General features: G+C 49.9%; 1 protein-coding gene and 1 long non-coding RNA gene across 2 annotated transcripts in view; both read left to right on the top strand.

Moving 5' to 3' along the window:
* Positions 1–15,200, top strand: part of LOC110355938 (uncharacterized) — a 36,008-nt gene extending 20,808 nt beyond the window's left edge. The window contains exon 2 of the long non-coding RNA XR_002408961.2: positions 14,360–15,200. This is a non-coding gene — a long non-coding RNA (uncharacterized LOC110355938). The remainder of the gene's footprint in view (positions 1–14,359) is intronic.
* Positions 15,201–21,480: 6,280 nt separating this feature from the next.
* Positions 21,481–26,313, top strand: FOXE1 (forkhead box E1). Its single transcript, XM_065046283.1, has one exon. The coding sequence runs from the start codon at positions 21,583–21,585 to the stop codon at positions 22,471–22,473; it is 891 nt and encodes a 296-aa protein (XP_064902355.1). The 5' UTR covers positions 21,481–21,582; the 3' UTR covers positions 22,474–26,313.
* The last annotated feature ends 1,357 nt before the right edge of the window (positions 26,314–27,670 follow it).

The raw sequence follows: 27,670 nt of genomic DNA on the forward strand, positions 1-27,670 counted from the left end.
TTCAACTGTGATTTTTTTTAAAAAAAATCCTGCACAAAATTTCTCAACTGTTTTTCAACAGAAAAACCCCACACTTTCCACGTTTCCCACCTTTTAGCAAAGGATTTGCCATTTTTGGGAGGAACTCCTCTCTCACTGAAGTCCTGGGTTTCTCCCCTTCCTTCTGAGCCTTTCCTAGGCATAACTGAATGTCTGTTTCTGCCTTTTTCATAGGAAGAAAAACCAGACAAAGCTGCAGGATGTTAAGCTGAAACATGTTCTGATCTCAGCCCCACCAGACAGAAACTGGACATAGTTTGGGGATCATTTTGTGGTTTCCTGGAGGTGACAGACAAAGGAGATACAACAGTGCTGGAGATAGAGAACAGGATATCTGGAGACCTTCCCAGGAAGGCTCAGCAGAGCCTGTCCTGGTAGGTGACTCCCAGGCAGCCAGTGCCCTGCCCAGGTGAGCTGGTGTCCCCAGACCTCGTGCAGGGAGCATCCAGCATCTCTGCACTTGCTCTTGACACTGCAGTGACACCAACAAAGCTCTGATTTTGGGACTGTTGATGTACAGTGGCTTCGGTCTTCACTCAGAGGCCTGGGGAAATTAAACTGAAAAGTGTTTATGGCACCATGTCCCAGAAGAGGCAAAGGAAATGGACAACAGATAGGTGGGACACGAGTAACAAGCCCTCTCCTGAAGCTTAGTAACTCCGAGTCACCCTTGCCTGCTTCCCTGGACTCCTCAGAGTAGGTTGCTGTCATATCCCACATTGTTGTTCTGGTCGGTCATCACAGATTTGCTGCCAGTTTCTCTTTTTTCAGGTCCCTCAGCATAGTGGCACACACAGTAATTCTTGCTTGGTGCTACAAAGTGTGTATCAGATTGCTTCACTTCTTTGTTTTTTTGAATTTAGGTTTTTGCACCCAGGGCAAAGGTTAGGCTGGTGACCCACCTAGAAGTACTTCAGCACATCTAGCTAGATTTCACTTTTACATGTTATCACAAGCACAAGTCCCTTCTGCTTCACATGTCCCTTCTCCCCTCACAACAGAAATGGCCTAGAAATGATGACAAGCTAAATACACTGCATGTGCTTGAGGCCTTCCCACCATCTCCTTTCCCTTCTCTCCCAGCACACGTCATCTGAGCTTCTGGGCCTCTCTCCTTTTAAAGCCCAGAGAGCCTTTGCCAACAGTTCTTATGTAAATGGAAATTTATGCACACACACCCTTGCATGTGCAGTCATCCTTTCTGCTTGCTCACATACTCTCCATCTCCTGAAGAGGCTGTCAGATGTCTCATTTTTTCCAGTCGAGGTCTCTCTTTCCAGTTGCAAACTTTACCAGACAAACGTTGAGAGTCTGTATACCTATCTGTTAAATCCAGATTTAACAAGGCCCAGGTGCAACTTGGCACCAGCCTGTGCTGTTCTCATAAGTGCTGTAAGTCTACTGATTTTAGGAACTACCTCCCTAACAGTATCCCATTGCTGTGTACCCACACAGTGCCCTTGGGATGGCAGCATGGGGACTATATTCGTGCACTTATGACCCAATGTCCTTTTGAACTGAACTGTGTCTTAGCATTAAAGAAACTGGAAACTATAATGAAGTCTCAGTACTCTGTTTTCCATCTCGTCACCCTGTCATATTTCCTGACATCTTTGTCAGAGTGGGCTAACTCTGTTAAGAAAATCCTATTTGATATCGCTTATATCATGATGCATGACATTTCACTTGTGTAGGCTGAGCCAAGCAAGTGTTACCTGAGGTTACTCCCATAGCATACTCCTCAGAGGGATATGGGCTCCCCATCCTTTGAAAAGAAACTGCAGATTTCACACTGCAGTGAAGGTGGCCAGCAGATCATGTGTGAAGACCTACAACAACCCCAATGACGTATGAGCCGCCCCCAAAATGCTGGAACATCTTGATGTATAAAAGATCCTGGGTTGGAGGAAGCAGTGCGGAGCTTCCTCCCCTTTTTGCCTGGCTTCCATGTGAAATCTGCAGCAGCCATGCAGGGAACCGGGGGAATGTGACTCACGCTAATTTATACCCATGAGCGATCCTGGATTCTCACCAGTCCTGCCCAAACTCCAGCTAAAGGCACAGCATAAACAGGAGGATGGTAATTATAGCAGTCAAATGGCTTTGCCAGCATCTTCCACTTAATCTCATTTTAGGTGCCTGATTAGTCTCTCTTGAAGATCTGTGATGTACTTGTCACATGGATTAAAAAGCAAGCAGCTGATAAAAAATAGCTCTCTGTGGTAAACCCTATTTCTGACTATTCCTTCCTGACACAGATCCAGCAGGCATCTGTTCTCGACACATTGCACCAAAGCAAGGTAGCTGAAGATCTAGAAGATGCTGTTTCTGGTGAAGTTTATAGCTCATGGAGGCAGAAATGGAGCAGTACCTGTGCAAACACGGGTGCCACACCTCCCATACATGGGGATGCATGACTGTCAGCAATTTGTGGAGAGTGGAGACTTCCTGAAATGCATCAGAAGGACTCAGTGAGACCACCTGAGCAGCCTGCAGGGGAGCAACAGCTGGGAGAGCTGATGGTCGCAGGTAGCCATGGGAGCAGCTGTTCATCTCTGTGCAGCTCTGATTAAGAGGGGATTATGGTTTGGCTCTTTAGTACAGATAGACCAGCCCACTTGCGCAACAGCCCAACAATACAACGGCTGTGGGATTGTAATCAGAAACTGCATCCCTCCATACTTTAAGGAAATTAGCAATCAAAGGGCTTTTAAAGAATGATTTCTACAAGACTCTGCCTGAGAAGTGGTGTGCTCATGGGCCTGCTTTTCCCAATTTCCATCCGCCCCGTGAAGACTTGTTTGCGGCAGCAAACGCCCAGGGAGGGCAAGTTTCTGATTGTGCATGGCAGCGTGCAAGCCAGAGCATTTGTTCCACTTCACCTGGACCAGAGAGAAACCTCTCTTTTTCTTCCTTTTGGAGGGTTTTCACTCATTGGAAAACAAAAACCAAACAACAAACAAAACAGTTCAAAGTGAATTTTAAACTGAAAGCTTCTCATGAAACAAGAAAGCAGAGGAGTTCATTTGGAAAATGTCGAAATGTGGTGTTTTCACTTTCAGGTACTTTTACTCCCCTCTTGTCAATTAAAGCTATTTGTCAGTTTGGATCAAATTCAAGAAGTAATTTAGTTTGCCACCAAAGCACACGTTTACTGGCCAAAGTGTGCAACTAGAAACTGTGAAGGCAGTGGTGACCCTGTCTGCCATCACCGTGTTCCTGTGTGCAACGACGGAGCTTGTGTGGGAGCATCGCTATATGTGAAACTGTATGGACAGGCTTTGACTGCAGTACAATACCACCTTTACCAAGCCCATCTGCTTCAGCTAGAGCAGGTCCTTCAAAAAAGAGGCAGTCTGAATCTTAGGGGTGCATGATTAAATTACTGATGAACTAGTAACCAAGTCATCCACGGTCTGATTCCTTGCTGACAGACTTCTGTCTTAAAAATGCAAGAAATCCCTAAGCAAACAGTGCAGAGCTGTAATCAGATTTGTAGAGGTGTAGCTTTGAAAGTTGTGAGGAATTCTTTTGCTTGTGTGCAAAGGCTGTAACGACTCACTTAAGCCTCCAGTGCCAGAGCCAAATCTGGACAGCATTTACCAGCAAATCGAAGGTCCCACCACCACAGGCACTGGTGTTTGGCACAGTAGCTTCCCTCTGAATTTGCGAGTCTGCTTCACCAGATCCCTGGCCTGATCTCACAAGACAGGAACATGAGGACACCAGAAGCACGCACACCTGCCCGTGGTGCCTGGGCAGGGACAGCACACGAGCCTGACCAGGCTGTCTCTGACACCCTCTTCTCTGCAGTGTCCAGGGCTTGGGCTCGCTCTGGGCCCATGAAGTTAAAAATCCCTATTCTTGGTGTCCTTTCTGCAGTCTATTGACCTGGTAGTATAGATCCCACCAGCTGGACTTCCCCTATGTGTGCCCTTTTCCCAGTGGTTGGGGACCTGGAGAGATGCTCCATTCCAGAGAAGACGGTTTAAGAGCAGTCCCAGACTTGTCAAGAGGATTTTCTCCATCCTCAGAAAAAATAAACTGGTTTTCCTTTAATGGCAGAATCACAGTCGTATTACAAATAGCAACTTCTGTCTTACTGATCTGCTTTCATAATGCTCTCAGTGTCTGTGATCTCAAGAGATAACTGATCACCAGCACAGACAGCAGGTGTTTCATATTTATTCCTGTCAAAACACAACAAAAGGGTTTTGCCTGAAGCGCATATGGATTCTGGTGAGTGTGCTCAGAGGAGACATTTACCCGCAATTGGTTTTCTTCAGGCAGTCGCAGCAGTGCCTGGCACGCAGCAGGAGAGGGGAACAACATCCGTGAGTCTGGAGGAGAGAACAACCTGCTAAGGACAGGAACCACGTTGGGCTGAACCTGGCACAGTAAAGGAGTGAATTGCTGAACGGTGTGGAGAAAACCTGCCCATGCCGGCTTCCACTGATAGGAAAGCATCATCCACCACCAGGAAAATACCATATTCTGAGTCAAAAGAACACAGATATGCAGACAGAATATTCACACAGCTGCTTGCTGGTCCTCTTAAGAGTTTTTTGTCACCAAATCACAGTAAGATTTACGTAGGAAGTAACCACCAGAGGTCTCTGGTCCAACCTTCTGCTAACCTCAAAGCTTGAACGGGTTGCTCAACACCTTGCCCTTGAAGAGTCTGTTGGTCACCTCAGTGGCAGCAGCGAAATCCTGTTATCTGAACCTCTCTGTGCCCTGGGCCCGAGGTTTCCTGTCTGACTGTGGCAGGGCAGGGTGCTTGGGCACCACTTCGGCTGGGACTCTGCCCGCTGCCATCCTGTGCTCCAGCTGGCCCGGTCCTGCAGCTGGAGGCTCCAGTGCTCCTCAGAGCTCAAAGGGGCTCCCAAAACTGCATCCGCGGTCTGCTTCTGGGTGGGAAGGAGAAGCCCTGAATGGTGTCCACACTGAGCTCCAAGCTCTACATTCACCGCTGAGCCCTCCCAGGGCTGTGTCTGGGATTGCTCTGTTTCCAGTGAGTGCTGCTGGAATTACCTGTGCCTGCAAAAACAGGATAAGTGAAAAGAACATGACAGTGGCTTTTTGAATGAAATTGGGGGAAAAGAACAGTCTCATTTCCCTGTTAAGGCCTTGTTTCACTTCTATTTGATGTGTCTATAGAGATGTTGACAGTAATGATGACACTTGTGATTAATTATTAATACAACACTTAATAGGCTGAGCTGTGAGCTGAGACACTTCCGTGCAGGGTACAAACACTGAAGAGAAAGGTGGAACAAGCACAGGGCACAGGGAGCTGGAGAAAGGGAGACAGCAACAGCACTACACACTTGATAAGTCTAAATTATTGTCCACAGGTTTTCACAGGTACTTCACAGAGGAAAACCTTAACGAGAAATCTGGAGAAGAGTGATAACTTGTGAGAAAAAAAAAAAAAAAAAAAGGCTTGAAAAAGGAGAATGATGTTTAGCCAGCAGAACAAATAGAAATGTGGAAAATATTTGTTTCTTTTGTCAAGTATATCTCCTAGAAGAGAACCCTATTTCAGCTTGACATTCAGTCAGGCATTTTAGAGACCATACAGGGAAACTGTGTCTACAGCTGTGGACACATCTGCAGGAAGATCCTGCAGGGTTCACTGGGTTGCTTTTAAGGCTTAGGACTTTAATTTTACACTTTGTAAAAATCACGAAGTTGGCTGAAGCCAAACTTCACAGATGGGAGTGAAAATGACAGCAGTCTGTTTTTGAGGGAGGATTATTCTGTCACGCAGGACACAATAGAGACCTCTTCTTTTACTACTCTAACAAGTTTTACTTCATGCTGGCATTCCTGCTTCAGAAGGGCACTGTCATGGGAAACGGATTCTGCCTGGAGACCAGACATTGTTCAGGATATCCCTGCTACCTCTGCGTGCTATTCAGCATTAACACAGCTGTAAGAAAAAGCCTAAGACTATTGAAATTTCTTTCTTCATCTCCCCCTTTCTCCTTGACAAATGTGTGACAAGGATGCAATTGTTTGAAAGCCCAGTGACGAAGAGAACAGAGAGCGAAGCCTTCAGACGTGCCTCAGTGATTTAGAAACCCACCCCCACAACTTGTGAAAGAGGTCAGTGGAGGTCTTCCATAGTGTTCAACTTCCCAGCAGGTCTCTATATACCAAAGTAAAGGCACTTAAATGCCTCTAACAGATGACCCTTTTGCCGATGTTCCCACCTAGGATTACCCTGGCTCCCCGGGTGAAGAATAGCTCTTAGCCAACTAATAGATCACAGGCTCTTCTCTTTGAATATTTGCAGTTTGTACTGGGTAGCCGCCCATCCAGCCAGCAGGAAGTTGTTTCTTCATTAAGATGACTAAAACTTTTGAAAGATAAAGGTAAGAGTTCTTCTGATGAATCACTGCACGGCTGCATTTGGGGAATATTATTTCTTGTTACCCAGAAGTTACTCAGCAGCCTGCTAGTAATGAAGCAGGAACACAGCGAGGATGCTCAGGTGTTGATCTGTGAATACATTCCCCTGCCAGGCTCTAGCCCAGCCACAAAACCAGGCTTTATTTCCCTGCAGCTCCTAGGTTACCTCGGGCTTGATGTGTGCGCTGTATCTTTGGCCCTCCTCAGTGTGAGCAGATGTGTGTGGACCCAGCCTTTGCTGGGCAGTGAGGAGCACTGGGAGCCCATCTGCAATGGAAACCTGCATCCTGCCACACAGAAACTATGTCCCCTTTCCTGAGGGGACCTCTGCTCTGCCTTCTAAACGCAGAGCAGTCTCCCTCCCAAGCCCAGCACTTGATGAACTGGGCTCCCCATACCGACCCCTTCTCTTCCTGAAGGAGACCCTGAGGGTCACACCTTCTCCCTCTGCAGAGCAGCTCCTGCTCCTTCGGGCTACATGCTGCCCCACGAGTGGAAGGGCATGGGAAGGAGGTGTTTGAGCCCTTTCCGCCAAGGCTAAGCTATTTAAAGGTTAATGGACCAGAAAGAGGCACCGAGGGTCAGTATCACTTGTCCTCCTACTCAGAGCAGTGTTTATGCATTTTATGCATTGGCTACTTCATGTAAAAGCACTCCAGAAGTCCTTGGAGCAGGACAGGCACAATGGACCCTTTCTGGCAGGGGCAACTGTGACTGCCAGGTGACCCTCTCAAAGTGCTATGCAATTTCAGCTGGAGAATGGGGCTCCTCCAGCCTGAGAATGACATGTAGCACAGCTCATGGTGGGATGGCATGGCTCTTGCTCTTCTGTGGTGGAGAGAGATGAGTCCAGTTGATCCAGGAGAGCCATTCCTGTACCCCTTCAGCCCCTTGAGGGACTGAGCATCTACCAGCAGTGCCACCACAGTCAGTGAATGCCCAGAGCAGTGCTGGCTGCTGTACCCCACCTCTGCTCGATGGCAAGAGCTGAACATGTTGTTGGGCCAATCCTTGCACATACGGGTCTGTATTTCCCAGTGCTGCTGCTAATCTGGTCACCCCTCTATCCCTCTGTGCCCTGGGTCCACCCCAGGGGCCACAGGACCTGCCAGCTGTCCTACCTACAGACGACTCGTGGGGCCAGGAGCCCTGGCAACCCAGGTGTCGCCCCATCCTCGTCCTTGCAGGCTCAGGAGGGAAAGCCTGGTGGCTGCCAGCGCCAGGCACCCCAAGTGAATTTGCTCTAAGAACTCGGAGAAGGTCTTCCCAGCTCAGCTCCAGTTCTGCAAGCAGCAGTAAATTACTCTCCAACTGCAGAGAAGGGCTTGGGGGTACTGGTGGATGAAAAGCTGGGCATGAGCCAGCAATGTGCGCTCACAGCCCAGAAGGCCAGTCATATCTTGGGCTGCATCAAAAGCAGTGTGGCTAGCAGGTCAAGGGAGGTGATTCTGCCCCTCTGCTCTGGTGACACCCCACCTGGAGTCCTGTGTCCAGCTCTGGAGCCCTCAGTACAGGAAAGACATGGACCTGTTGGAGAGGGGCCAGAGGAGGCCACAAAAATGATCAGAGGGCTGGAACAGCTGTGCTGGGAGGACAGGCTGAGAGAGCTGGGGCTGTTCAGCCTGGAGAAGGCTCCAGGGACACCTTGTTGCAGCTCCTCAGTGCTTAAAAAGGGCAGATAGGAAAGATGGGGAAAGATTTTTTGGCATGACCTGTTGTGATAGGACAAGGGGTAATGGTTTTAAAGTAAAGGAGAGGAGATTCAGGCTAGACATGAGGAAGACATTTTTTACAATGTGGGTGGTAAAACACTGGGCCAGGTTTCCCAGAGAGGTGGTAGATGTCCCATCCCTGGAAACATTCAAGGCCAGGCTGGACGGGGCTCTGAGCAACCTGATCTGGTTGAAGATGTTCCTTCTCATGGCAGGGGGGTTGGACTAGATGACCTTTGAAGGTCCCTTCCAACCCCATACTATTCTATGATTCTGTGATTGGCCCAAAAGCTGCCCTGCACAGTAGTATAGATACAGCCCAGGAGTATTGACATGCCTATGAGCTTCAGATGCCTCCAGCTTGGGCCAAGAGAGGTGTTTGGGCAGCAGACTTAGATCCAAAGTAATTTCATAAATCTGTGCACCAAACCTCCTACACTGACTCAGAATAAAACCAGAAAGAAATGTCTGTCTTTCTGCTGTCTCTCTCCCTAAGTGACCCCTCCTGAAAACCCTCTAGGCTTTTAAGAACAAACAAAATCAAAGAAATGCAATATGATGAAAACCAAAAATCTGGAGAAGAACCTCAGGCATCATTTAGAAAGGCACAGTGTCTTGCTCCGGCACTGTACCATCTTTGCTCAATGCCTAGAAGGCTGGGAAAGGTTCTGCGAGAAAAGTCCACTGTGTGGGATCATTTTGAGGGCCTGACTGATAATGAGTCATTACTGCCAAATATGTCAGACCTTGCTGGGTTAGGACATGGAATGAATTATCCCTGGTTCAAAAAGAGGAAACATGAGCTGAACAGAGGGAATATGTGCCCAGGATAATACCAGGAATCAGCTGAGGGTCTGGGATGAAGATGTACAGATTTCAGGGTCCCTGGAGCATAAGATGCAGGAGATGGAGAACTGTTCATCCCAATCCCGTAGCCATTGCCGTTATGTTGGTTCATGGGAGAGGAAAGGTAGGGCGAAAAAGGGAAGGTGACACCATGCCTTTGATGCAGAGCCATTTCCTAATGGTGAAGGAACAAGGGCAGAGTGGAAGAACAACACTCTGCCCCTAGAATAGCTGCCTGAAGTCAGTTCACACCCCTGGGGACCATCCTGGTCCCTTGTTGCAGCCTCTCCATGGCCGTGCCCCAGCCCTGCCAGGCTTTGCTCTCTCTGCACATCAGTGTGAGTCATCCTCTGTTTCTCTTTGCACTGCTTGGCAGGCTTGGGCAGCAGGGACTTCAGCGGGCGGGTCAGTCCAACTGCTCCTGTCACTGGCAGGTCCCAGGGCCGCCTGTGATGGTGGGGACTCCAAATTCAGGCCCATTGTCCTGTGTTACAGGGAAGGCAGAAGGACCACATTCTGTTCTTCCTATTCACCCACGATGGGAGTGGCACTCCCTGTGTCTGCTGTGGGTTTTGTATAGTGCCTTCAGAGCTTCCTTCTTTTTTTTCCCATCTCCTTCTGAATAGCTCTGAAGGCTTACCTTCCTCCTTTGTAGGAACAAAGAAATAGAGATGGTCTCAGCCAGATCATGAGCCAGATATGCAGATTTCCATCTCATGGTGTCTCCAGACTATTAGCTGGGACTCTGCCTTGGTGTTTAGCTGACCAGACAGGAGCTGGGCAGCTGAGACAGATCTCATCTGGATCCATCAAGCAGGAGGACAAGTCACCTCCAAGCCTCAGGCTTCCAGTGTATTTCATACTGGACTAGTTCCTAAGTCTCTGCTTCACACAGCAGGACAAGCTATCTGTCGCATTAGTCCCACGCAAAGCTAGGTGCGGGCAGGAATGTGCCTGTTGAACTGCCCATAAGGGGAGAAGATCCCCGGTCATCACAGCGGGGTCTAGCATCCGCTCCAGACAGGGAGCAAGAGCAAACCCTGAGAAGATATTGCCAGGTACCTGGACCAGGCCATATTGCACATGACTGCTGTCCCTGCAAGGAGTTTGAGCAATAATCTGTCAGGAATTTGATCAGGAGCTAAATCCCAGTTACCAAACACAGGTTGCACTGGGCCAGCATGTGGGCACAAACCCTCTTTATGCTCTGTTTGCCCTTGTTTTGGCACTGACCCCACCATGAGCTCATCAGAAAACAGCTTTGTGCACAGCAGCCCTGTGAGATAGGCTTCTCTCCACACGCAGCCGTGGCCCTGGAGGCTCTCGCAGTGCCGAAACACCCGTCACTCGGTAGGGAGGTGAGGCAGCACCATCCGACTGACATGCACGCTGCATGGTGCCTGGGGTGAGGCAAAGGTTTGGGACCACAAAACCAGCCGTGGTCAGTCCCCTGAGCGAGAACTATGGGGAGAGGCTGAACTCAGTGAGGGAAGAAGTGGGGACAAGCAGGAGACACTGAGTTTTATTTTGGTCTTGCTAGTGAACTTAAAACAGCAACATGAGCTAACATTGCTTTCCTGGCCACAAAGATGATCCTTTTTGCCCAAGAAGTGCTGTAGGAAAGGGCATGCAGCAGCACACACCTCTTCATGCCACACTGGTAAGGTGGCTCCAGGGCTAGGTCAGTGTCTACACTGACAGCTGTGCCAAGCAGATGGATGTAAGGGGGAGGAGAGAGGACTCTCAAGCCCCAGAGTGTTGAAATGAAAACCCATTTGCCCATAACCAACCCTCCAACTGGCTGTGTAGCGGTGATGGTGGAGACATCAGCAGAACATACCATGAGACGAACCCAAGCCTAGTGCCCTCACCCAGGGTCCCCTGCTCTTGGAGGCTGCTCCTTCCAGCCCAGCCACACAGCACGCAAGGCCACCACTCAGGTCCAGGTCTCTCAGTGTCTGGACATTCCCATGACACAGCCTCAACCCAGGACCAAGGTCATGGTGCAGCCAGAGCTGCCACCACCCCCCCAGTTTTCCAGGCTGTATGGTTCCAGGTTGCTCCAGGAGTACATTTCTCCTGCGGCACACACTTGGCAGGGCAAATCTGCAGGGGAATGTGCCGGCATGCACGGCAGCCCCATGCTGCGCCAGCCTGGCCTGAGCCCCATGAGGGACCTGAGGAGGTTCCCACCAAGTCCTGGGCAGTCTTACAGCTCCAGCCCTGTCCAATTTGTCACTGCCAGAGATCCTTTTGCAGCTCAAATCTGCCCACAGAAAAGTTTGAAGAGTGGTGAGACACCAGTTGTCTCTGCTGAAGCTCTGCTGTGGGGACTCCAGCATTTTGCTGCCTGCCAGGTATGACCACGAAGAGATCTACCGGGTTTCAGCTCTTCCATAAAGGCCAACTGGTTTTCTCCCTAACTGGCTTGCAGAACAGGACCTGCATCTACTGAAAGGCTGCAGCACTTCTGCTAATGTTCTGGCCATTTCAGACATAACTTCCTTTAAATCTTCTTAGTGTTTTATGCCTCATACCATATGATCTTTTTTAAGTTATGGCCTCATCTGAGCACAACTTTTCTGCAAGTGCCACATCTCTATTAATAAACAGGTGTGGGAAAGACTAGGATGGAAAAGTACCCTCTGTGACTCCATGATGCATTTGCTTTTTGCTGTTACCACAACCAACACCTTTATCTAACAATGGCAAATGTTTTAAATAATAATGGAAAAAAATACCTTCTCTAATCTACTGTGAAGTGGAGCTCTCTCGAGCTATTACTCTGCAACCAGTTGGATATGTCTGCAGAAATTTCAGATGAAGAAAGCAAACTAAAGTAGTTAAAAGACTTACTGTAGGATCCAGAGAAAAATTATTTCTATGTCTACTACAGCTGCAAGAAATGCAGCTTCCCTTTCCCCAGCCCAGATAGTTGGGCTGGGTTTGTACTTTCACCCCAACGACCATGTTGTTCTTGCTGGAGAAATCTGGTTGCAAATAACCTTAGGCCTTTGTCAAAACTTCTGTGCTGCTCTGTTTGGACTTGGACAGTGTAACCCCTGCTAAAAAATGCAGAAAATATTTCAAAGTCAAACTTTAAAGGGACAGCCATTGTTTTATTTGTGTTTAATTAAAAATAATAATAATTGTTTTCCAGTCCCATGGTAATTAGTAATCCAATCTACAGCTCCCATGGGAAAGAAAGAGCCTCTCTTTCTGGAACAAGTGTGCTTGAATATTGACTTGCTCTAGACGTTGCCAAGGTTTTGAGCACAGCAATTTGTTGGGAGGGGGTTTCCAACTTTGACTCGGTAGCAGTTAAACTGTCGTGCTCCAAACCACAGAGTTTTACTACGACCTCCATTTCCCTTTGTTTTACCTGAACTTCTCATCTCGCTCTGCAAATCCTATGCCAGAATGAGTCATTCCTGCAGGATTAGCTCTTACTTTTCAACTCCTCTGTCAGTGTTGCCCGGACTAGTTCTGAGGAGAAAAAAAATCGACACTCCCCGCTCAGCGTTAACAAGTGACTGAAAGAAATTGCCTCCAGTGCTCAGCTATGTACAGTGAGCCAGCAAGGACCACCCTTCTCACCGGTGCGACCCAGCCCTGTGCACGGCACAGCCGTGCTGGCAGCCCCAGGGAATGGGACGATGTGCCAGGACCCCCCTCCTGTCAGTCACTCCCCCTTGCTGCAGTGGTCCACGCAGGGATGGTGGCTTTCTCCTCACCCCAGGGGGGGAGTCCCAAGGACCGCGTGCGAGGACCCACAAGAAGGATCAGGGGCATGTGGGGTGCATCATCTTGGTTTTCACTGTCTGAGTATTAACGGGGCTGGGTTCACCCCATAGAATCATAGAATGCTTTAGGTTGGAAGTGACCTTCAAAGGTCATGCAGTCCAACCCCCCTGCAATGAGCAGGGACATCTTCAACTAGATCAGGTTGCTCAGAGCCCCGTCCAGCCTGGCCTGGAATGTCTCCAGGGATGGGGAATCTACCACCTCTCTGGACAACCTGGGCCAGTGTTTCACCACCCTCATGGTAAAAAATTTCTCCTTCATGTCTAGTGTTCTGTGGTCCTCCTGCCTTTGGGGTGGAGGGACCTCCTGGAGGTCCTTCTGTCTGATGACTGCCAAGTCAGCCCTGTGCCTCTTGTGTTTAGTGAATGGTTCAAGCTGGAGAGTCTTCAGCTCTTGGTCTTAACTTGCTGGCAGCAGATCTTAGCCTGTTCATGCCCTACAGACCTTTTCTTATGCTCACATCTAAATAAACACGTTACACTAAAAAAAACTTGTTTGTTTGTTTGCTTGTTTGTATCTTCACATTTCATTTTCCACCTTTCCCTTCTTCTTTGTTTTTTAAAGTAGTAAAGACACTCTCACATAGCAAAATTGCATTGTCTCATAGCAAGATAAAGAGGAGGGAAACTCAAAAGCCTCAAAATGATGCCACTTTCCTTCCCTTTCCCTGTCCAAAACATAATCGTGGAAGTGATTGTTTAAATAACTTCTGGAATATGTGTTTTCTGATAATGGTTCAGCACAGTGACAGATCTGTGATTTGCATATAAAGATCCAGACTGCATAAGCAAAACTATCAGAGCCAGCTGGGAGAAGTAAGATCTGAGCACCTGGCATTTTGAGAATTCATTTTGCTTGTGTCCATAGGTCATTTTCCTATACAGTTGACAGGATTTGAGCTGACTTGACAAAAACTCCTGGCAATGGTGTTTCTCCCACAGTGACAGAGAGAACTGCAGAAATGATGGGGTTTCTGATTCAGCCTTTTGCTCAAAGGAGGGTTATAACCCACGTGAGACAACCTTGCTCAGAGTCACAACCAGCCAAATTTTAAAAAGCCAAAAGGACAAAGATCCTACCATCCTTTTGAGAAACCTGTCCCACAGCATGAATTATGGACTGGTCACGGAACAGTTAAGACCAGATTGTCCAAAATGAGGAGAGGTTTCTTAAAATTTTTGCTGTCCCTGGAAATACACACAGTAGAGCATGTATATATATATATGTACATATATATATATACATATATATATATATGTATAACAGCACAAAACTTACAAACACTTATTTCTATCCAGATTACCATGACCAACATGCTTTTGGAAACATCCTTGGCCTCAGGTAAATGCTGGGCAGATGCTTATCTCGTGTAAATCCCCACAGGGATTGCTGAAGGTCAGAGAGCAGCAATGAGAACAAAAAGGCTGAAGGAAAAAAACAGGAGCTCTTTGTAGAAGTATAATATTCAGATTTTGTCTGCCAGTGTGAATAAACTCAAACTATCCTCATCTTACCTTTTTTCTTTTTTTTTTTTTTTTTAGGATAAAGTCTATTTTTCACATCCCTCACTCAAGGAATCACAGCAGTTGGTATTGCTGGGTTTTACTGATCCCACATCAGTCCCTACCCAACATCTGAATTCATGGATGGCAGTGGTACCCACAGCTCACCCTACAGCCAGGTGTGATTTACCATCCAGCGGTGCTTTACGCATTGCACAGGCACATACTACTGCATGCACACATGCCATTTTCAGCACAGTTTTCCTTGTCTCAGTCAGGGTTCCACACATGCTCCCCATCCTGGGCACCCGGCTGGCTGTGCCCAAGGCCAGGAAGGAGCCCAGTGAGGCTCCTCAGCTGTAACTGGGAGCTACTTTCAAGCTGGGGCTTTCACTTCTGGCCCTATGGCCACGCTGTGGCTGTGCCTGTGTCCCACCTGACAACCCTCCATGCTGACCTTGACCCATTGTCTTGCCTTCCCAGCTCTGCCTGTGACCTGCCTCGTCGCTGAGGACTTCTCCTGAAAACCTCGAAGCATCAGAAATCTGACACAAAAGTGCTGGGTGGCTGGACCCACCTACTGAGACACGTTATTTTTGTTAAACAAGTAGAGTTGTGCAAAGCATGCTGAAAGATGCAGTTTCCAGGCAAGGGCAACATCTGGCTTGTTTAATCACCATTTTATCGGTGATTTTATTTGGTTTAGAGAGAAAAAAAAAAAAAGAAGAAAATAATCTAACAGTACTAGAAGTTTTTTCATGCTCTTTGTAGACCAGTTCCAGAAAGCTGTGACATTATTTTTCATGTTTGTTTGCTTGTACCAAAGTGATGCTGAGAATTAAAGTCTTTGATTCCAGGCCAAGACCTGGAGGAGAAGATGCTTTGGTGTGCACAGATTTTTTTGTCCATCCCTTCAAGATCTTCCCCACAAAACAAACCTCCCAACCAGAATTAGAGCAAAGGCTCTTCACCTTTTTCCATCTCCAGCCCCAGCTCTTCCTCTTCACATTTCCTGCTTGTCCACCCTGCTTCTCCTCTTCCTTCTCTTTCCCAGTGTCCCTCTGCTCCTCCTATCTACTTGCTCCCAACACCTTTGCTTTCCTTTCTCTCCTAACACTACAGTTTGGCCAAAATGACCTGTCCCCTCTCCATCTCATGCTGAAGTGCTGGTTAGGAAAAGCTGATGTCTAGGGCAATGTGGTTCCATCTTCAACAAACAACAATTATTTCAAAATAATTTATACAAGTAAAGCAGGATATTTGCAAAAATATTTTGTTCACAGTAAGGCACTTAATTAACTAAAATAATTACCCTTAAATAAAATTCCCAGCTGCCCAAATTCTCTCTAAACTGCTACATTCTGTCTTTTTCTGTCAAACGTCAAGTTTTACCACTAGCTGCAGAGCGGGATGAACTAGTGCTCCGGCAAGCAAAATTTGTTTTCAGATGCTAAGCCACTCTTCCCTCCCACAAACCGCAGGGTCTTGCTGGCCCCACAGGCCCCTTGCAGAATGTCCCATCAGATGGCAGTGGCGCCAGATGAGAGCCAGCAAAGCAGACAGGTCCCAGCAGACCACCTGGGAAATGTAAGAGGAGGAGACGTTCATCCTGCAAGATCTAAGCCACCACTACGTCCTACAAGCTTGTCTTTCACCTGTCCTACCTGTCAGTGGCATGAGCAACACCAACGATGGTGGCCCCACATGCAGAAGCAATTCTTTGGCTGGCTGGTTTCCCTTCCTTGTACCTTCTGCAACAGCTTCACTGCTGCTATCACACTAAGACACAAACAGAGGAAACTTCACCCAAAGCTGACACGGGTTGTCTTCAGGGACCATGGGAGGCTGTGAGTGGCAGGGAAGACTTGGAGGGGAAAGGTGAATCTTGCTACAAGGAGTGTGAACGCCAAAGTCCTAGGCCACCCTTAGAGAGGATTAAACCTCTTTAAGCTGTTGAATGGCTGGCCAAATAGGGCATTTGATAGGCAAAATAGAAAGAACTTATTTCCATGCCAACAGAGCCTGATAGCTATTCAAAGATACCCATCCGGAAGATTTTCATGAGGTGCTGAAATGCACAGGCTTCAGGGGAGCAAGGGCCATGCAAACCTCACAACACCTGCAATAAAAAAGCATAGCAAGTGATTTTTGGTTTAGAGAAGACAGTGTAACTCTGTTTTGCATGTTCCCAGAAAAAGTCAGCTCCTCCCTTTTACAGCATCTGACAGATCTGCTCATCTCCCAGTGATTTTGTGGTGGTGCAAAGGCAATAATAGGCAGCTTATTCTATTGAAAACCAGCTACAAAACCTGCTTTTGGAGAAGGACAAATTAATGTGTCAAGGCCCATCCAGCTCAGGCTGGATCCACTATGCTTCCACCAGGAAGGTGTCTTCTCCTGTCTGCTTACATCAGATGCAGTGTTTTCTACTGCTTTGGTTCATAGCTCCGTTATCTTTGCTAAATGAGCCTCTCATTGCCAGTTTGTACAATGAGGTTGCGTGTTTAACCTGCTAGTTAGGCAGCACAGACCAATGTTTCTATGGCAAGCTGTGTTCCTCCTCACAAAACCTGGTGTGGGGTGAGCCCTATTTGCAGCAAGAGTCACTCCTGGCCCATGTTCAGCCTTGTTCCCCAGCTCCTCTGCAGCAGAGCTCCAGTTTTGCCCATCACTTCCCAGCTGCAACAGATGCAGGGGGTTATCCTGCCCCAGTGCACCACCAGCACCGTTCCTTTGCTGGGCTCTGTGAGCTTCCTGGGGGTCCAGTGCTCCCACTTCTGGTGGTCCCTCTAGGCTGAGGCTCTTCCTCTTCTCTTGTCAGCCTCTCTCTTCTAGTCCAGCACTATTGTCACCCTACAGCACCAACCCCGCATGTCACCCATGCTGTGTGACAGGCCCCCTGCACAGCAAACCACTGCTCTCACACCAAATTGCCCCCAGCAAGGCAGGAGGGGGTCCCAAGGGAGCAGGCAGGCGTGATGCCCTGCTCTGAGAGAGCCTATCCTGCCCACATGTGTCTTCACCTGTCCCAGCACACCCTCTGCAGATCCTCCATGAGTCAGGGGAGCTGCTGGGCTGTCAGACAAGCAGGGTGACCTCTCTTGCTGCCCTCCAGCCCAGCCCAGGTGGAACCATGCTGGATAAAGACTGACGCTCCTCAGGCCTCTCACCCCAAATTTTCTCTCCCACAACCTTGACACATGGCCTGTTTTGAAACCAGCATGGGCTATCTATTTTTCTACAGAATGACCACAACAGCTAACTCAAGCCTCTCTCATGAAGCTGGCTGCATCCACATGATGCTCTCAGCAAGCAATTTTTTCTCCCCTGCAGCCATAAGTTGCCGTAGAAAACTCAACCAGGGGATGACAAATAGCATTAATTTGGAAAAACAGGACAGATGATAAGCAACCAGGAACCTTGCTCCCACAAGGCGAGCCACGTGAACATCTGATTAGAGTATGCAATGAAGACATCCCACTAGTCTTTCCAGCCTCTTCTGCCACGTGGCTGAACTCTAGGTGGCAGCTGCACATCAGTTCTTCTTCAGAGGCTCTATCGTGATCCTCATGTCACACTCCAGATATAAAGTGTTTCCAAAGTCCATGTGATCACCTATCTGCTTCTGTTTCCCACTAACTCCAGTCAGTGCAAGATGTCTTAAGTCCAGTGACTTTGGACACTTCTTTGCAGACACATGCTCTGAAAGTGAATGAAGTATCTCTATCACCCATCTTGTTCCAAGAGACTCAGGCTTGTGATCTCCTCTCAGATCTTAATCATGAGCTGCAGGTAGGGGTCCTTTGTCAGAAAGTGTCATGAAGTGTCTGTCTGTGATGCTCTCCACACTTCCAGCAGCAAAGTCCTTGCACCCAGCACAGAGACAATAAAAAACCCAAACTTGCTGTCCCATTGCAGAGTCAGCTGAGCTTGTGGCGCAGGCTGTGCCATGGGGTATGTGATCTCACTTCATTTGCGTTCAGCCAATCTGATCTGTGATTTTGGCGCTGCTGAACTCTTGACTTGAGGCACATTAAATGCAGCTCTGCTGTTCCTGGAACACAGAGGCAAACCAAAATATTTCCTCCCTTCAAAGAGGAAAGGAATTCTGATGGTGGAACCAAAACTATGAGTGTGCTGCACCTGAAGGGGCTGTCCACACATTTATTGTCTGTTTCCCTCTGTTTTGTTTGAGGTGGGAGAAGACACTCAGGTCACAGGGCTAACGGAGAGCAGGGCTCCCCAGTAGTTTATTCTTGAGGGATCCAGATGATGCGGTTTGTAATATGGGAGCAACTGAGTGGAGAATGAACTCTAAAGGACTAGATTTTTTTTCCATGGGTGGAAATTGATCTTGGAGATCCAAGCAGTTGGGATTTTGGCTGGGGTAATTCTCTGGCACCCATTGGTACTAGCGAACTCCAGTCCTGAGGGGCCGAGGCACAATGCCACTGTGCAGGGTACACTCTGCAGTGCCTGATCTCAAGATCAGTGAGCATTTGCTCAGATGAAGGCTGCAGATCTTAGTATAGGCAGGATCTGAACTGGGAAATTTAGACAGAAAAAAATGCTGACTCTAAATTTTGTCCCAGGGACCAAAAGAAAGTCCAAGCTATAGCTTTTGTATGGCTTATATTCCCATAGACATCACATATTTTCTTTTGCATTGTGAACCCCAAATGTTTAATCAATGCATGGTATTCTGCATTTTACTTATCTTTGTCCCTCCTCCAGTGTAGCTGAATCTTTTAAAGAGAAAAAAAAATGTTTGCAAACATGAAAAGCACAAACTCTTCTGCTCCAGCAACAGGCACTGCTTTGATTTATAGATGGAGGAGGTCTGTAGTCTAAGATCCACCTGGGTAAGCCTGAGTTTCATGTTTCCCATAGCTCCCTGCCCACGGGAACTGGTACTCAAAAGAGACGTGAGTGCTTAAAATGCAATCCTGCTCCCTCAGTGGAGAGCTGAAAATCTTTCGAAATAGGCTGATGATCATGTCAGATTGAAAATAGTCTCCAGGCCACCAAGTTATAAACTCCCACTTCACTCTCAAATAGTGGCACTACAGCTTAACCTGCATGATGAGGAAAGGAGAAGGGATGAGAGTCACCACATACTGTTTGGGTATCCATTTCGCTCTGCTTGCGTGCTGGGCTCTGCCAAGGAAAGTGCTTTCCTGGAAAAGGGTTTCCATCACCAGCAGGGAGGCAAAAGCAGCTGTTCAGTACACCTTCCCACCTCAGCGCACTCCTCTTTCATTCCCCATCCTTGACAAGTGCTAAGTGAAGCACGATCTGACTTTGCCCTCTGGAGGCACGGAATTGGCATGGCTCAGAGACCCGCAGCCCCAGAGGTGACTGAAGTATGCAGCTGCTTTTAGGAAAATCTGATAAAAAAATTAATCTCCAGCTACAGCTTCCTGTGAGACAGAGGGCAGAGCATTGCAGGTGAGGCAGCTTCACCGCTCTTCTTCCGTGCTGAAGGCGTCAGTTTCTTGGTTCCTCCAGGACAATATTGCCCCAGTGTTTTGTGTACTTCAAGAATATGAGTGTCAGTGTGTCAGGCTGATTTTTCTTGTGGCACAAACTGCAGCTTGCAATTTGAAATACTGCCACACGTCTGCATCCAGCTACTGGGACCACACACCTGAGTTCTCAGAGAGTGCCACTTTGCAGTTTATTCTGCTACCTCCCAAATCACTGGGAAGCTGCACGAAGAAGAGGGTGGCCAAAGAATACTGAGTTCCCTTATTTAGTTAGAAACTAAGGCTGGGGTTTGTTTGCCATGTGCAAATAGGTCCTCACACACACTGATCTTTACTAAGCAGAGAAACAACTTTGTCAGAAACTTCCAAGGGAGCTGTTTCACTAAGATGAATGTCTCCAACCTCCCCTTGCTCCCTTAAATACCATTTGTGCAAAGGCCAAGAGGGCTTTGGGAAAGCTTTTCTCACACAGATAGACTCAGCAGTGCACTGGTGACATGAGTTTTGGGAGAACTGGCAGGAGGCACCAAGACATGGGTAGGATCAGCTGTACAGCCATGCACAGCACCTGCACACCTGTGAGCATCCACCTCTCTGCACACCCATTCCTCTGCACACACATCTGCCCACAGCCATTCCCGCATACTTGTGGACACTTATGCCTTGGACCCAGCCACACACCTGTGCACACTGGCATGTGTTTGTATGCATGCCCATATGTCAATGCACACCCATGAACTCTCCTGCACATCTCCAGCCCCACATCAATGCCCTTGCACACCCACATACCTGTCCATGCTTGCCTTTGCATGCACACACTGACCCTTTCCATCCCACCTCTAGGACCTCCTGCCATTCCATTTATGCTCTGGCTACAAGGATCATCATGCCAACAGGCAAGGAGGCTGTGCTGCCCTTAGCCCTGCAGGTGGGTGCTACAGGGGTATGAGCCCTGGGCAAGTGTTTCTTGCTAGCTGGGTGTGCTTATGGAATGTGTTCTGACCCACGGCCCTGGGCTCAGATTCTCAGCCCCCAGTATTTGAGCAAGCAGGAGGGAGCTGAAAGTAAGTATGTCCCAACAGCAGCCCATGGAGAGCCTGGCATCCTTCATGGTTGGAAGGATCATGTACCTGGAGGTCCTGTGGTACAACAATCGGGGACAAAAGCAGGTCTGAACAGGGGAAAAACAGGACCACAGGAGCCCAGCTCAGTGCTGAATCGCTGTTGGGGACTGGAGCTGAGGGCTCCAGTCTGCACATTTAATTCGTTTCTACTGCTTCACTACCGCAAAGCATGGAGCTCCATGGGCAGCACTGCCCGGAGTCAGCAACCCCGGCGGCGGCGGCGGCCCCTCACCTCTCCCCACCGGCCGACAGCCGAACCGGCCCCAAAGGCCGCGAACCTTACGGGGAAAGGCGCTTGAAATGCCCGACACCGAGAGCCCCCTTCACCGGTACCCCGGAGACGCCCCAGTTCCGCTCGGTGCCCGCCGGACCTGCGCGCACTCGACGGCCGCGGAATCGTGGCGCCCCGACGGCGCTGGGACGTGGACCACGGGAGGGGGGCGGGCGGGGGGTGCCGGCGCAGGGTGCTGCCCCTGCCCGCGGCTGCGGCGGCACGCCCGGCCCTGCCCGCGCCTCCCGGGCTACGGGGCGTTGCAGGGGGAGTGCCGGCCGCCCGGGCGCGAAGCCGCCGGACACCGCCGCATAAAAGCGGCGGCGGTGCCGCGCTGCGCCTCCTCGGCTCGGCCCGGCTCGGAGCCGCCCCGACGGCCGTATGACCGCCGAGAGCCAGCTGCCGCCGGGCCCCCCGCCGCCGCCACTGCCACTGAAGGTGGACGCGGCGCCGCCGGGGGAGGAGGCGGCGGCGGCGGCGGGGGCGCGGGGCGGGCGGCGGCGGCGCAAACGGCCGGCGGAGCGGGGCAAGCCGCCCTACAGCTACATCGCCCTGATCGCCATGGCCATCGGGCAGGCGCCCGAGCGGCGGTTGACGCTGGGCGGCATCTACCGCTTCATCACCGAGCGCTTCCCCTTCTACCGCGACAGCCCCCGCAAGTGGCAGAACAGCATCCGCCACAACCTCACCCTCAACGACTGCTTCGTCAAGGTGCCGCGGGAGCCCGGCCGCCCCGGCAAGGGCAATTACTGGACGCTGGACCCCCACGCCCGCGACATGTTCGAGAGCGGCTCCTTCCTCCGCCGCAGGAAACGCTTCAAGCGCAGCGACCTCTCCACCTACCCGGCCTTCCTCGCCGAGCGCCCCGCCGCGCCCTGCCGCTTCTTCCCGCTGCCTGCCCCGCCACCCGCCGCCGACCTGCCCCCGGCCCCCGCCGCCGCCTCTTGTGCCTTCGCCGCCGCCGCCTTCCCCGCGCAGGGCTGCGCTGCCGCCGCCCTACAGCACACCTACAGCCCCCTGCCCTCTGCCCACGGGCCCTACGCGCCGGGCGGCCCGGGGCAGCTGTACGCGCCGTCGGGGCGCATCGTGCTGCCCGCCTCGCCGCCCGCCCCGCCGGCCGCCCCCGCCGGGCTCTACGGCCGCCACTCCCCCGCGCCCTACCCGCCGCTGCCTCACACCTACGGAGCCGGGGGGCAGCTGAGCGCCGCCGACCCCGGGCCGCGGCACGGCACGTACCCCGGCGGCCCGGATAGGTTCGTCCCGGCGCTCTGACCCAGCCCGGGCGAGACCGGGCGGCCCTACGGCGCGGACCGGAGCCCGGGAGAGAGGCGCGCTGCGGTGTTCGCCTGGTGCCGCTGAATCGGGGACTGCCCAGGAAGATGCTAGAGGACCTTGGGCTGCATCTCCACCACCTGTCCGGGGCTCCTGGTGAGGAGCACTGCCGCCAGTCGTGGGGGACTGCCCAGCCCGGTCCAGTCTAGCCAGAGAAGCCCTGGGGACTCCCAAGTGCCTGGATGGGGCAAACAGCCCTTTCCTCTTCTACTGCCTTTCCTGGGACAAGTGCTCGAAGCTTCCTGGCATGCTTGCCCCCTCCTGGTGCACCAACCGGGCCCCTGGTCTATCTGGGAAGACCTCACTTGTAAAAATCTCTCCGCCGATGATTTTATTTGCAGAACAAAAAGTCTGCTGGGATGAGGGAGGGAGGAGGCAAGGGGAAGCATTCCCCAGCATCTTGCAGCCAAAGCTCTAAAAGTGGGATGCGTAGCACTAATGTGGTGGCATGTCCCTGATGTTGTGCAGGGCTACCACATGAGTGCCAGACTTTGCACCAACGCCAACGTGGTCAGGGCTGTGAAAGGTTTGGATGTTGGGGTTGCAGCAAATTGGATTCTTCTAGGGGTCATGCTGTGTGCTGCAGAGGTGGGAGAATGGTGGGATTGGAAGTATAAAGACTTTTGCCACAAGCATGCTCAGCCCCTGGAAGAGGGACCCAGTGAGGCCATGGGATCTCTGCCCATGGAGGTCTTCCTAGCTGTATTGGACAGAACCTAGTGACCTTATCTGGCTTTGGGGTTGGATCCCACATTTAATTTGGACCTGTTCTGAGTGGAGACCTGGTCCAGAGATCCATGGAGGTCCTTACGTCTGAAATTACTTTGATCCTAAGTTCCACCCAGCTCTGTCTATAGCATAGAGAAATCAGCATGTATGGATGAAAACTTTCCTTCCTGAAACAAGTGAAAGAGGCAGGACATGGTGCCTTTTCATCTTCGATTGCTCCCCTTTCAAGCTTTCCTAGGATGGAGAAAAGGCTGAAGGAAAATTTGCAGAGGGGACAACTGATAGGAACAGCCATGAAAGGCGAAGGCTTGAAAATGGATCCATGGGGAAGCTCAAGGAAATCCATCCCAAAAGATCCCACCACCCTTAGAAGGGGCCCAGGAAGCTGGTAGATGCCCAGGGCTCTGCCTGGGACTGCGAGCAGACGTGGAGCAGATGTAGCCCTGCCATTCTCCAGATCTCCTCACCTAGCTCCTTTTTTCCTGTATAGGTTGGAGCCAGTGTGACCAGGGCCAGAAGGAGGTTGGTGAGGGGTACTGCAGCCTGGTGGGGCCTTGAACGCCGAGAGGTAGGTGGAAAGTGCAGCTAGAACCTCAGAAGGAGTTTTAGAAGAGCAGAGAGGATGCGCGTACACCAGGGTCCGCACCACAGAAGGGTGCAGATCATAGTATAACTCAGGTGGGAAGAGACCTTGGGAAGTTTCTGTTCTGACCTTGTGCTCAAAGCAGAGTCAGCTATGAGTCAGACCAGGTTGCTCTGGGCTACCTATTTGAGTATTAACAACCTCCAAGGATGGAGACATCACAGTCTCTTTTGGCAACTTGACTATCCTCATGGGGAGAAAGTTTCCTTGTATCCATTCAGTGCCTCTCTAGCCTCATTTCATGTCTGTTGTCTCTTGTCCTGCTGCTGTGCTCTGCTGAAAAGAGCTCTGATCCCATGAAAACACCTGTACCTTCTGATCCATGGAAGACTTTTCAGATAGAGTCCTCAGCAGGATAGTATTTGTGTAGATGTAGGTTCCATGCCCTCTTTGGGTGCTAAGGTCCAGGTATTCGAGTGAGACATGAAAGGGAGAAAATGGAGTGGAGCAGGAAGGTGGTTGGGTGTCCCCATAGCATGGTTTGGGGTGGAGGAGGCTCAAGCCTTCTGCAGTAGGTGGACAGGGGATGTTGTATGTCTGCTTTCCATGTGGCTCTGAGGTAGGAGGTGAGTGTTGGATTCAAGGCACCCATCCCTCTCTCAGGGTGGTCAGGATAGCATGTGATGGGTGAGCCACCTCATGGATTGGGAGGCTGGGCCTGGTACTGCTGCCACTTGTCCATGAGGACTTTTTTGTGGTACTGCAGGGAGCTCTGCTGCCTGTACACAGAGCTGGGGAGATTGCATTGCTGTCAATAGGGGCACAGGTGGTGAGTGGAGACCTCATACACGTCTGTTTGGTGCTGAGGTGAATCAGATTTTTCCCTTCTTTGCTTTCCCCCCTGAAGAGCTGCATTGTCTCTTTCAATGTCCTTCCCAGTCCCAGCATGTCTAGAAACTGCTTCCACCCTGGAGAGAGCAGAGTCCTGCTGCTGTGGCTTGGCTGCCCCAGCCCAAGGCAGGTCTGTTTGGCAGCTGCACTAGCTCCTCTCCCAACTTCTTCTTTCACCAGCTGCAAGAGAGGCTGTAGGCCTGCTGTGTCAGCTCTTTTGACTGATGCCTGCTGGCCCTGCTTTCATCGCTTGCAAAGACTGGACTGTGTCCCTTTGCTAGCAAGTCATGCTGACCTCTTTCAGGTGTGGGGGCAGCTGGGAGAGGAATTTTCCTGCCTCTTAATGCCTTCCTTCATTCCTGTAGGAGCAGTTATCAATGTGGACTGGATCATTTTCCTGAGCCTAAAAGCCTCCTGGCCCTTGTTCCTCTTACTTCAACCTGGTCTTATTCTCTGCTCCAGCTCTGGTGCTGGTCTAAATTTCAGTCTGAAAGAAACAGATACCAGTGATGATATATGTCTTGTGTAAGCTGCTCCTGACCTCAGATAGCATTTGCAGCAAGTTCAGGAAGCAAAACTCAGTGGCTGGAGGAAATGCGTGATAGATCTTGATGACTCAGAAAGCAGAAATTGAGAAGGTTCACTTGTGTTTTGTTTGCAGATAAGGTCTAGATGCTTATTCTTATTTCTCTTCAGATCTTTTATACCTACAAACTAGGGAAACTAGACATACCTATGTAGTAGATGTTCTGCAGCAGGTGCAGTGCTGAGCCTGCTGCGTCAAGGACCTGAGACACATGGCCATGAACTGCTTAAATTTGAGCCACAAGCAGCGGTAAATGCTGGGCAGGAGCTTTGTTTTCAGTGAAGAGCTACATGGACCCTTGAGGGGATGCTACTTTCATTCCAGGTCTGTCCAGGCTCTACCTTATGGCAGCAGGACGTGCTGACCCTGTGCATGTGGCTATGTGTCTCAAGCGATTGTGTGACCACTATCAGAGGAAGATACAGTTGTCCCATCCCTAGGGAGCTGTGGGGTTGGGCCTGTGTGTGAGGATATGGGGATATGCCATGGGGATATGTTAGACAACTGGATCCCAATGCGTGCTTGTGCCATGGGGATATGTTAAACATTTGTATCTCAATGTATTTTTGGCTGGCACTTTGCTTGTAATTCTCAAGCACTGTCCATACCAAGGAAAATTTTGATTGCTGGAAGCTTTATTGTAAATATATGAGGGCCTTCCTTTTAGCAAAGCTAGTCTAAAGTTCAAACTAGTCTTTTGATTTCTTGGAGATCAATCCAATAGGTTTGGGTTATAACCCTGTAGGAAACACTAAGTGTAAGCACTGATGAGAAGAGAGAAGGGCCTTGAAAGTGCTCATTCCTCAAAAGACAGAGTCTCTTGGTTCCTGTTCTGCCTGAGTTCTGGAATGGTCATGCCCTGTGATGACTTTGGGAAAGAGCTGGGATTATTACAGCCTAGGAGAACATTTTGTTATGTATTGGAGATTTTTTGTATTTACTCTTGTACTTTCCTTGTAATGGAAATAAATATTTGTCCTGTTGTTTGTAATTAAGTGTCTCTCTGAGTTTTCCAAGCATTCCCTGTGCTCCTGAGACAAGGAGAGCGATGATACAGAGCAAGATACACACCATGTTGCATTTTCCTTTGTCTGTCATACGTTGGCTTTTTTTCATCTGCTAGGGTTGCTGAAGACATCAGAAGGAGGGAAGGGGTGACAAGGCCAGGCCAGAGGTGGTTACCAAACTTCTGCAACTGCCCAAGTCACCAGCCTGCTGTCAAGTTCTCCTGTCAAGGCCATAAGTGTGCCCCAGACATCAATGCATGAAGCTGCAGTCCGCCGAGGTGCCTCTGCTAATAAGAGACAGGTAGAGAAGCTGAGTTTACTACCTGTGATAGGAACACAAACTGAAGAGATGGGCAGGGGAATCATACCTGGCATTAATTACTCTCTGATTGCTCCAGCATGAAGCCAGGCCAGCTGGAGAAGGTTTCACTTCTGGAGACAATATTGTGTTGCCTGTCCTGTGGAAGCAGAACCTGTAATGCTTGGTCTTGCTTCTTGCACCCCAGGCCAGTGAGGTTTTTTGGCTGCAGAGATGGAGTTCCCACAGCCCTGAGCTGACACAGTGTGCACCTTGTGTAGCAGCAACGTCTGTGGGAACAATTCATCAAGAAACAACTGTAGCTAATGGAAGGTGTAACAGGCCTTTAAGGGCAAATCCATTCTTCAGGGCAATGATCTGGCTTGCACATGGCTAAGACAGTGGCAGATGCTGACCCTTCTGCTGAGAGGGTGGTGACCAACTTTGCGATGGGTTTTGAGGGAAAGTGAGCTCTGCAGCTGGTGCCCTGTGAACAGCCCAAGCTGCCTGGAGGGCTATGAATGAGGTGAAAACAGGTAGTTTAATCTGCTAAGTTATCAAAGAGCAGATAGGAAGACCTTCTTCAATAGTTTTGGGACTTGCAAGTATGATTTATGTGCCTTTGGAAGAGGACAACAAGTGCATCAAATTTTTGAGAAAGAGTAGGTGGGGGAGGCAGCTGCCATTTGATCAGAGGGAATAGCTTGGACAGAGTCCAAAGCTTTTTGAGTTGTAGTCAGAGGTCAGTTTGCACAGCTGGACATGGACTTTAGCTGCATCTGTTACCTAGAACTGCAATGCCAGCATTAGTGATTGGAAAGGATGTCCCACTCATGCAGTGCCTGGATGTGAACTAGTGTGATCGCAAGAAGGTTCATGCTTGTTGAGGGGCTAACTGTACAGAATCTGCTGTGTGGGGGTACAGTGGCCCATGTCAGCATAAAGAATTGCTTCACATGCTTGTTTTGTTGTAAGCCTGGAGCCCTGATTCCAAGGCCAAGTGCAAGGTCCTGTACCTGGGTCGGGACAACCCCCAGTACCAA

Source organism: Columba livia, chromosome Z (genome assembly GCF_036013475.1).
Source record: "Columba livia isolate bColLiv1 breed racing homer chromosome Z, bColLiv1.pat.W.v2, whole genome shotgun sequence".
Classification (NCBI taxonomy): Eukaryota; Metazoa; Chordata; class Aves; order Columbiformes; family Columbidae; genus Columba; species Columba livia.

What these genes read in the sequence shown, in the direction of transcription:
- FOXE1 (XM_065046283.1), top strand. Translation starts at nt 21,583, where the DNA reads ATGACCGCCGAGAGCCAGCTGCCGCCGGGCCCCCCGCCGCCGCCACTG.